General features: G+C 44.9%; 1 protein-coding gene across 1 annotated transcript; it reads right to left on the reverse strand.

Annotated features, from left to right (window-relative positions):
- Positions 1–348: 348 nt before the first annotated feature.
- LOC123832170 (olfactory receptor 2D2-like) lies at positions 349–1,287 on the reverse strand. Its single transcript, XM_045859720.1, has one exon. It carries the CDS (start codon positions 1,285–1,287, stop codon positions 349–351), a length of 939 nt encoding a protein of 312 aa, XP_045715676.1.
- Positions 1,288–11,895: the final 10,608 nt, after the last annotated feature.

Below are 11,895 nucleotides of genomic sequence, written 5' to 3' on the forward strand. Positions count from 1 at the left end.
GATTCAGATACAGAGCATACCCCAACACCTATTCCCTGTGCCTCAGTAAATGATTTTAATGGCTCTTCTTTTGTTAACTACTAAGTGGACAAAAATGTCCCTTCTTTTGTTAACTACAAAGATTCTAGAACAAATGCATACTGGAAGACTGATGTGCCTAGAAGACATTTCATGGTATTCTTCTGTCAGCCAAATCATGGGCTGTCTCCCAAGGACCAGTGTGGTGTCGAGATTGGAGCTGAGTGAAGGAGGTGTGTACTGGTGCTACTGAGTATGTGAATGAGTGTTGGTGCACTGAGTGTGCATCATGAGTCTTGTTTCTCTGTCCCCCACTATCCTCCCAGGGCCTCATTCTGGGGCTCTGCCCCAGCCTGTCACCTTGAGGAATGCCGCCTTCACATCTTTATTTCGGAGGCTATAGATGATGGGGTTGAGGAAAGCAGAGATGACATTGTAGAACAGGGCCAACTTTTTGTCTTCCTCTGGGGAGGCCTCAGAGCCAGGCCTCATGTACATGAGCAAGACTGGCACACAAAACATGGTGACCACAGTGATATGGGAGGCACATGTGGAAAAGGCTTTCAGCCGCCCCTGGGCTGAACGGATCCTCAAAATGGCAACTAAGATGTTGACATAAACAACAAGGATAAGGAAAAGTGGAACCAGGGTGGAACTAAAGCCTAGAATGAAGTCTACTCGGTCATTGACTGAGGTGTCTGCACAAGCAAGTTTTAAGATTGCTGGGACTTCACAGAAGAAGTGGTTGATCTTGTTGGGGCCACAGTAGGGCAGACGCATGGAAAACACAGTGTAGAGAAGAGCAGAGATGACACCCCAGAGTCCACAGAAAAAGACCATTAAACCACACAACATTGGGCTCATGATGACCTTGTACCTAAGTGGGTGGCAAATGGCCACATACCTGTCTATAGACATGATGGCAAAAAGCCAGGACTCAGTGATGCCTAGCACCAAGAAAATGTACATTTGGGCTACACAGCGGGCAAAGGAGATGGTCTTCTTCTGGCTGGCCATATGTGCCAACATCTGGGGCACAGTTGTAGTGGTGTAGCACAGATCCAAGAGGGAAAGGATGCCAATAAAGAAGTACATGGGTGTGTGGAGGCGCGAATCCAGGCAGATGAGGATACTGATTGTGCTGTTGCCCAGAAGAGTCAACAGATAGATCATCAAGAAGGCTGAGAAGAGCAGAGGCATGGTCCTGGGACTGAAGGAGAAGCCCAGAAGGATGAATTCAGTCACATGGGACTGGTTAAGCTCTTGCATTGTGTTCCACTACTAAATGAAAAAGAAAGACACCAATTCTGACAGAGGACTAGCTGAACTATGCAACAGAGTGAGGGTTACTGATGGGGTTGTGGTGGTGGTCAGTGTCCAGTTATGATGAAACACCATGATCCCCCTCAACATGACAGCCCATTTCACCTTCTCTTGTGCCCTGCCACCACTCCCAGGGATTTTGGGAGGTGGAAGGCACTTTCACATGTGGTCCAGTTTGTGCCTCTGACCCACCAGTAATTACCCATCGCAGCCTCAGTTTCCCCAGCTGTGAAATAAAAGCACTGGGCTGGCTGATCTCCACTTTGCCTTAGCATCCTCTTCTGAGTCAAACCACCAAGTGTTTAGAGGTAAATATTGGTGTACATACTCTATGAAGTTTGGCAAATTTTAGTGAGAGAAGCTCCTTCTTCCTGTTGAAGACATCAGTTTATGTTCCACTCTAATTTTACCCTTAATGTGCCCCAGCTCAGGACAGCTCTGTGACCACCCACCCACCCCATCACACATCATGGTGTGTTAGAAGGAATGCTGAGTTCTGAGTCTTGGCTTTATAATTGACTGCGTAAATGACCTTGAGCAAGCCCTTTACCTGGCTGTCTAACCCTTGGAGACTACTTCCTCAAATACAAAATGAGAATAATTGTCACTTTGTTACAAGTTTGCTGCAAAGACTGGGTGATGTGTTGGCATGAAAAGCATGACACAGAAGGTCTAACATGTGGCAGATACCTAATAAATATCAATTGGATTTCTGAGTGGTTTTCTATACACAGCACTGAGATTCGGGTCCAAAGTATGCCAGTTAAGATCCTGGGAAATACCACATCATATATGATGCTCACAGTTTTCACTGTTTCAGATGCCCACATTCTGTTGCTTATCCCAGCAATTCATTTACTCTTTTAACCTCTTACTGACCTTTAGCTCTTTCTCAACTGAAGCTCCCTGAGGCTTATTTCTTCCTGAAAAGTAAGGAGAAGACAGACTTACTGGAAAGATGTCATGTGCATCATGGGTACTTAGGGAATGAGACTGATCTTGATGTTGTCAGTATTATTTCCCCTCCTGGTAGCAATTTTTCTGACCCAACCTATTTGTTCTGCAGTCTGCGTGTTCTCCTTTGGAACAGCATGAATGAATCTTCATAAGAATCCATGCCTATATTTACTTATTATTTTTTAATATTCACGTGAGGATATATTTATTCATTTCAGAGAGAGAAAGAGAAACACTGAGGTGAAGAACATTGATTGGTTGCATCCCATACATGCCCTGAACTGGGGATCAAACCTGCAACCTAGGTATGTGCCCTGAGTGCGAACAGAACCCATGACTTTTTGGTGCATGGGACAATGCGCCAACCAAGTGAGTCAGTTAGCCTGGCAAACATGTGTTTACATTTAATACACAAGATAATTTCTTGACTTTGGCCAAAGGACTAAATATACTTTCAACCTCCTCTGTGCCAGGTATTTTTCTAAGACCTTCTCAGAGATTACCCCACAACTTTCAGCTAGCTGGCAGATAACTGTTTTTATTAAATTCCTACCTTTCACCAAAGGGCCTTTGTAGGTTGCATTGTCTCCATAGGCTGGCCTTCATTTCTGCATAAAGTACAGTGGTGTTTGAGTCAGGTGGTCTCGAAGGGAGAGGAAGCACATGGCAGCGTGGAAGGGCATGTGGTTTGGAGACAGTGGGCTCTGCTGGAGTCCTGGCTCTGGCTTCACCTGCTATGTCACCTTGTGTCATTGGCATACTTTATAGACTTCAGTTTCCTCGCCCATAAGACAGAAATACAATCACCTACCTTGCAAGCCACATTCTTCTTGAGAAGAGTAATTTCAAATATGTGAGAATCTCCTACTTGGGTGCTAAGAGTCAGAAAACATGCTGCCACTTGTAACTTTTCATTTTTTTACATACAGCCATTGAAAGGGCTTGCTTTTTTAAGAGTCTGGTGTTAATGTATATTTAACCTGACTGAACCACATGTGAAGGCTGAGGGCAGGTGGAACAAACTCTCTATTAAGCAGCAACATGTGTCCAAGGATGCTGTTCTGCAACCAGGACCTCTAGTGAGAAACTTGGGCTCCCTGAACTCCTGGGTCCCTATCATCCTTCCCCCAACACTTCTGAGAGTAAAACATTCTTTACTAGGAAGAAATTTCCTGACTCTCAGGGCTAGAAACCAGAGAGACCACATGTGAAGGAAAACAATGGGCAACCTCATTACCCACCATGGTGAGCCTGGCCTCTGTGTCTCCATTTGGCCTAAAAATATGGAAATCAACTTTTGGCCAGTACTCTACAAGGTACCTTGACATTCATTCTCTCACTGAGTCTTGTGAGGGCTCTGTGAGAAGTACAGGGTGGACATTGTCTCCATCTCATGGATGGAGAAGCTGAGGCTCAGGAAATATGTGGAAGAAATTGAATCTCACTCATTCTGCAGCTGCAGTAAGGTTTCCCATGAACAGCAAAACCATATCTAACCAGAACTCAACCAATCTGAATCCACAATTTACCTAAATGTTTTCTAGCCTTGATTCTCAAAAGGGAAAGGGAAATCATGAGAGCAAAAAATCTTGGGTTGGCAGAAATTGATGGCATCTCTAAGATCAGGCAGTCATGCCAGTCAGAAACTTGGGAAAATTTCCTCATCTCTTTTCTCATTTCCCTACGTCCTATCTGTCCCCAGGTTCCATTGCCACCACCCCCACAGTGCCTCTCACACCCTTCTCCATCCCTTTCCAATCCACTGCCACTCTAATTCAGACACTGGTATCTTTTCCTCACTTGGATTTCATCTCAGTTCTCCAGCTGGATCTTTGATGACCCCTTGTTATGTGATGGTTTGCAGAGCACCCTTTCAAAAACAAAAATTTGAAGGGGCCACTGCTTCAATCCTGCAATGTCTCCCTTAAGTAAAGGGAAAAGGCTAAGAGAATTAGACCAATACTCTGGCTTTGCTCCTTAAAGCCAGACACAGTTTTGGTCATCAGACTCCAGGGCAGGTCAGACAGTTTAGAGAAATTTTTGGCTGCTGCAGGGGCTGACACAAAAAGCATTATAGTGACCCAAGGGGCCACATGCAGAAGGAGATGTAGGAAGAAGATGGATCCCAGGTCACCATGGGAGTTCATCCCAGTGTTGAGACTGGGACGGAGACTCTAGGATACCAGCAGTTCAGCTCCTTAGACTCTGTCTTAGCTCAAGGCAGCAGGCCCACATTAACTTAAAAATTCCACAGGTCCAACACATCCCCACTGAGAAGCTCGACTTCCGCATACATAATGTTATTGTTTCCCATGACTTAATACAGAGCCTGACACACAGTAAGACCCAATAAATGCTTACTCAATGAGCTACATGCCAGGAGAGAGGAGAAAGAAAAGAGTATAGAGATTGCCTCTACCCCTACACTTTTTCCTCCTGCTCCTCAAATATCTGCAGAAAATTATGTGTGTCTGGAGGTCTCAAGGCCCTAGAGAAATCAGGGCACAAGCTGGTTGAGGGAAGAGGATTCAGAGAGTTGGCACCAAGTACAGTGAGTCTCCCTAGAATTTCTTTCTACTCCTATCCAAGCTGATAAGTAATAATAGAAAATATTATTTTCAATAATACAGAAATTCATCAATTTCATAATAATATTATATAATTCTATCTAATAATATAATTACTTTAGCAATTTAATATATTATATTGTTGTAATAGCTTACTCTTTGCCAAGCACAATGACATCTGCTTTACATGCATTATTTTATTTTATCCCAATAACTGGGGTGATAGTTGAAAGATTGAACAATAATTGTAGGCACCTTCCAATCAGAACAGACACCTGTCCGAGACATAGGAGGCTGTACCAGAATGCCTGCAGGCTGAACATGCACCCTGCACAGAGCCACCATGAGGTGGGCATTACTGCTGTACCCATTTTACAGATAAGGAAAGCAGTGACACAACCTGCCCAGGGACACACCCACAGCCAACTGCAGAGCCTGTGCTCATAACCACCAGGTGACACTGAGCATCCATGAAAAGAATGTGGTTGGGCTGGCCTGCCTGAAAACAGGTTCTCCTTCTTCACCCACCACTTACTTGCTCACTTGCTTTCTCATTTCCTGCCTCCTCCAGGGTATAATCTGAAATGAAAGAGCAGGAGAAGGAGAATCAGAAATCATGGCCAAAATCCAATGTGAATGGAGCTGGGGCAGGCAACTTGACCAAGCAGGTGCAAGGGGGGCAGTGATGCCAGTCTGCTGGTGCCCATTCTATTCAGAGAGACACAGCCATATGCTGACCCTCTCTGAGGCCTCATGTTCCCCCTTGCCCTCTGCACTATGGCCTCCTTCTTCCCAGCAAGCTGCATGAGAGGAGGGTCAGTGGTCAGGCAGGTACTGCCAGAGCTGCCTCTTCTCCATGTCCCCCTCTGCCTTATCCCACAACCCCTGGAACCCTCAGTGCTGCCAATGAAGAAGAGTGACCTCTGGCTCTGGGCATGAGGGTACCCAGGGGTACCCTCCCCTGAGGCCCAGGGGTCTGCTGGGCTGGGGAGCCGAGGGGGTGAGCCACAAAAATCTGGATGATCTGGAGATCCTGAGAGAGGAAGACAGAGCAGGTGTAACCAGGGTCTGAGGTGGCAGAACCCATCTATGAGCAGCAAAGATGCACTAGAGTACAGACCAGAGACACAGGCTGGGCAGAATAGAGACACAGAGTCACAGCAGGAAGAATCAACATACACAGATGGGCAAACAAGGAGACACAGAGGACCAGAGAGGCAGGAAAGAGTGCCACTAGCCTGGAAAGGAATGGAAACTGAAGACAGAATCCTCAGGTCAGAGAGGAGCCTGGAGCCTGGCCAGAGGGAGCAGGTGTTGGTCCTCAGGGCTCACTGGTGGGTGGGCTGGGGAAGCTGCCACCTTCACTCACTCACTCCTTCCACAGCACACTTTACATGGATGCTTGAAAGTGCAAGCTCCCTAGCACCACAGAGAGAGGCTGCTTCAGACTAGGAGCCTGCCCCAGCCCTGCACCCCCAACTCTGGTCTTCCCCTTCCACCCTTTCTTGTACTGAACTAAAAAAAGCAAATATTTGTCCCTTCTGACACCAGTGGTGTGCCCTGTAAAGCAATCTTCTGCCCCATATCAGCCTCTTTACCTTTCCATCTCTAACCACACTCTCTTCTCTACCCCAGATCCCCAGGCTGTGTTACAAGGCAATAGCCCTCACCTGCCCTACTTTTCCTCATGAGGGTATGTGGGGTTATCTGAGTCACTGAGTCTCCTCCTGATAAGCCCTCATGCCCTGCTCCCAACCATCTTGCCCAGGCTGGACCCCCCTCATCCAGTATCTTTAATGCCAGGCTGCAGCCCCAGCAGGCACCTCCCCCTGACAGCATAGGGACAGCCCCGCCCTTTGCTCAGCAAGAGCAACCTCTGGGGAAGCAACTGTGCACAGGGGACTCAGATATGTTTCATCAGACAGACACATAGTCACTGCAACCTGGTGAAGTCACAGCTTCCCAGAGCCTCAGCTTCATCACTGTAAAAGTGGGCTGTGTTCCCCATGTCATAACAATACTTACCATTGGGCTTGTTTGTTTTATTCTGAGTAGTCATTATAGACCAGATATTTATACTAAATCCTTATAGAATTATTATTTCTGTTTTATTTTATTTTTTATAATTGTTCTATTGTTCAATTGCAGTTGTCTACATTTACTCCCTCCCCACCACTCCACCCGCCATCCCAGCTAAACCCACCTCCTTCTTTTGCTTCCATCCCTCTTGGTATTGACCATGTGTCCTTTATAGATGTTCATGAAAACCCTTCCTCTCTTCCCACCATTATCCCCTCCCACCTCCACTCTGGTTACTGCCAGATTGTCCTTAATTTCAATGTCTCTGGTTACATTCTGCTTGCTTTTTTCTTTTGTTAATTAGGTTCCAGTTAAAGGTGAGATCATATGGTGTTTGTCCTTTACTTCCTGGCTTATTTCACTTAGCATAATGCTGTCCAGTTCCATCCACGCTGTCACAAAGGGTAGGAGCTCCTTCTTTCTCTCTGCTGCATAAACTTCCATTGCATAAAATGCCCTGTAGTTTTTTGATCCATTAATTTACTGATGGGCACTTTGGTTGCTTCCAGCACTTGGCTATCATAGATGTGCTGCTATGAACATTGGGGTGCATAGGCTGTTTTGAATTGGTGTTTCAGGGTCCTTAGGATATAGTCCCAGCAGTGCAATTGCCAAGTCTAAAGGCAGTTCCATTTTCAGTTTTCTGAGGAAATTCCATACAGTTTCCACAGTGGCTGCACCAGTCCGCATTCCTACCAACAGTGCACTAGGGTTCTATTTTCTCCAGATAGTCTCTTACTCTTGTGTGTTGATTTGTTTATGATGGCCATTCTCACTGGTATGAAGTGGTGTATCCTTGTGGTTTTAAACTGCATCTCTCTGATGGGTAGTCATGCTGAGCACCTTTTCATATATCTCTGGGCCCTCTGCATGTCCTCCTTGGAGAAGTGTCTGTTCAAGTCTCTTGCCCATTTTTTAATTTTTTTTTGTCTTCCTGGAGTGGAGTCATGTGAGTTCTTTATATATTATGGAGATCAAACCCTTGTACAAGGTATCATTGGCAAATATGTTTTCCTATATAGTTGGTTCTCTTTTCATTTTAATGGTGTTTTCTTTAGCCATGCAGAAGCCCTTTAATTTGATGAGGTTCCATATGCTGATTATTTCCTTTATGTCCCTTGCTTTAAGGCACATATCAGTGAAGATGTTGCTGTGTGGAATATCTGAGATTTTCCTGCTGATGTTTTCCTCTAGGACTTTTATGGTATCATGACTTATATTTGTCTTTTATCCACCTTGAGTTGGTTTTTGTGTATGGTATAAGTTGGTGGTCGAGTTTCCATGTAGCTATCCAGATCTCCCAACACCATTTGTTGAAGAGGCTATTTTTAATCCATTTTATGTTTCTTCCCCCTTTGTCAAATATTAATTGACCATAGAGTCTTGGGTTCTTTATCCTTATTTTATAGATATAGAAATGGAAGCTTGGAGCCTGAAACAGGCTGTGCAGAGCTAGGATCCTGAACACGCTTTTGCCTGGCCATACAGCCTATGCTTCTGACCCGTGCTGAATCCAGTACACAATCCAGCACAGGACAGAACAGAGGTGGGCAGCCTCTCAGGCAGGAAGAATAGAGCCACTGTGGAGGGGGAGGTGGTGGCTTACACATTTAGACCCGAGAGCATAACTTTTGAGGGAAGTGGCCTCTTCTGGGGCTTTGGCTACATACACTTTCTTCCAGGGGTAACAAAGGAAAAGGGGAAAGGGACCAACATTCATTGTGCACCTTCTATGTGCCCAGCACAGGCATCAAGTCATTTAATTCTCCAACTACTCTGTGAAAGAAGCACATTATTTCCACTTTATAGGTGAGGACATTGATGTTCAGAGGTAAAAAGACTTGTCCAAGGTCACACAGCTGCTTCAGGCAGCTGAGATTTCAGTCTAGGTCTGCCTGGCTGTAAAGTGCCTCCAACACACTCCATTTGTGGTGGGGGTGGTGATAAGCTAGCACCACCCAAGTCTCTAGCCAGGGGATGGGCCCCCCTCAACTTTTCTGACCCCCTTTAGTTGGACTGCATCCTTTCTGGGAGTTGAGTTGTTCATGAGGCCTCTACCTCAACTTTGGGGTGGTGGAGTCTGAGAGACACAGAGCACCCTGACTCTCAGTCTGGAGGCCATTCCACTGTGGGTTCTTTGATACACAGGGCAATTCCTGATAGAGCCTGCCATGTTGTCTAAGTGAAGTAATCCATATTCATTAGAGAAAATTTGTAAAGATAGGAAGGAAGGAAGAAGAATGTAGTTATTCTGTAGTTCCTTCCATAGAACAAAGAAAACTTCGTTCCATTTCTCTCTAATTTTTTCTATACCTAAACTAAAGTGACACCTTCCCTCACCACACTGATGTTATACTTTACATACAAGTTTAATGTGACACATACTAGTTGGGTAACTATTCATTTCCCCCTCCTTTGCTGATAAGACCATGTTCCTGCCAACAACGTTTGTTTGGGGGCTGGTGACACTGAACTGTCCTAGTCCAAATGACACTTCCATGTCTCTCTTACACAGAATCCCTTCCAGCTAAGCCAGTTGTGGAACATAATCCTGTTCCATGAGATAAAATGAAACCTCAACTGAAGAGTTTTTGTGAAAATATTTATTTTCTTTTTTCTTAAACTTGGACTTTTTAAAAAAGATTTTATTTATTTTTAGAGAGTGAAGGGAAGGAGAGAGAGAGAGAGAGAGAGAGAGAGAGAGAGAGAGAGAGAGAGAGAGAGAGAGAGAGAAAGATCAATGTGTGGTTGCTGGGGGCTGTGGCCTGCAAACCCAGGCATGTGTCCTGACTGGGAATTGAATCCGCAATGCCGGGTTCACAGCCTGCGCTCAATCCACTGAGCTACGCTAGCCAGGGCAATATTTATTTTCTTAACAAAGGGAAAGAGTGACTGTGATAAAACCTCTTCTCCCAAGTCCCCTTTCTCTTAGCACAAATACAGATGTCATGGCTGGAACTGAGCAAGCCACCTTGAGACCACAAGGAGAACAGTGCAAAGAAGCACAGGGGTTCTCTCACCCACATAATCCAGCTGTGAGTTAACCCAAGTAGCTGCTTGTGTCAAGACTACTTGTGATGTGAAAAATATTAATGTCTGCATACCTAAACCACTGTTAGTTGGGTTTTCTGTTTAAGACAGGAAAATCCTAATGGATTAAGTCTTCTGTCTTTTCAAAAACTTGATATTCTGATAAGCTTTTTATGCTCATCTCAGACTTCCAACCTCCAAAACTGTGTGAAATAAAAGGTTGTTGTTTAAACCACCCAGTCTATGGTATTCTGTTTCAGCAGCCCATGTTGATGGATGCCAAGGGGGCTGATGTGCACAGAGCAAAACACTGGAGAGAAGCACTGCACAGAATGGGAGACCCCTTGAGGTCTGAGAAAGTCCACTCAGGTCCACACTGAGTACTGATTTGTGGTGGATGTGTGTGTGAAAACCACCAGAGTATGGGGGGTGGAAGGGCTATCAGAAGGATAATAGAGGAATTTTATAAATAACTTTATTCCAGAAAATCAGATAACTTAGATAAAACATTCAAATTCATTAAAAGACATCCCTTTAAAAGAGTTTATTTGACTAGCCATATATTTATTTTCAAACTGAATGTGGAATTAGAACCTTTTCACAAAGAAAACTGCAGGGGGTGGTGCGCTGGGTAGAGGAGAGCAAAGGGGGAAAAATGGAACAATTGCAATAGAATAGCAATAAAATATTTGAAAAGAGAAACCTCCAGATCTAGATGGATTCACTTGTAAATTCCAGCCATCCAATGAGGAAGAAATGCTTGTAAGTCTGTGCTAACTCTCCTAAACAATTTTGGCAGAGGGAGAAGCTCCCAGCTCATTCTGGGAGGTCGCCACCCCTCTGAAATGAAAACCGAAGATATTACGAGCAAAGGAAACTGCAGACCCATGTCCCTCATGAACGCAAATGCAAAAATTCTCAAAAAAATTTAAAAATTGAATCCAACTCTATATATGAAAGGTTAATTTAGCGTGTGAAAACTGTTGGGTGAACATAAACTGAGCTGAGAAGCAGAGAAGCCTGCTGGAATGAAAACAGGCTTCAGAAGGACACAGTCTGGGCTTCAACCCTACCTGGACCACTTTCCAGCTGTGTGACTTCAGAGGGTGGTGATGATAATGATCAAGGTGATGGTTTCTTCTATTTCTTGAACACATGCTATGTTCATGGTGTCATGTGCTTAAATACTTCACCTCCCTTAATCTTCAGAACAATTATGTGAAGTTCCCAGTATTGTCCAAATTTTACAGTTTAAGAAACTGAGGGAGAATGGCTGGCCATATGAGTGAGGTGCCAGCGCTCCCAGAGCCCTACACCATGCCCTGAAATGGACACTGGGACGTCTTGCCCTCTCATGGCACCTGTTGCAGGTGACAGATGGCAGTGAGATAGATAGAAGTGAAGTCCACTTCCACCTGCACACAGGGGAAACACCTAGCTGATCTTCTGAGGAACAGAGTGAACAGAGAGCAGTGCCCCAGCATATGTGAAGATTGGAGACCAAAATTTGTAGAGGATATTAAAAATCAGATGAGTAGGTGGAAGCTGTGAACACCAGGATACCTGCTGGAAGAGGAAACCCAACAACAAAGGAACCATCAACAGATAACAACAAAAGCAGGCGAAGAAGGCAGTGGAAGTCACACTAACTCAACCTAGAACCTATCTGGAAATACAACTAAATGATGGAGAAATTCCTCAGAACAAACAACTGAACAAGAGCAAGAAAGAATCCTCAAAACCTGTTCACAGGGAACCACCAGTTTCAACACAACCTGCCCATAACTGCACAACAGAATACAAGAGGTGGTGGGTGGAGTGACCATCACTAAACCAGCTGGAGGGAGAGACCCACCAAAGAAAGACCCAACAACAATCAAAACCCTAAGATATACAGAGAACCAACATAAATGACAGCCCA

This window comes from Phyllostomus hastatus, unplaced genomic scaffold (assembly GCF_019186645.2).
Source record: "Phyllostomus hastatus isolate PE091 unplaced genomic scaffold, TTU_PhHast_1.1 phas_scaffold_182, whole genome shotgun sequence".
Taxonomy (NCBI): Eukaryota; Metazoa; Chordata; class Mammalia; order Chiroptera; family Phyllostomidae; genus Phyllostomus; species Phyllostomus hastatus.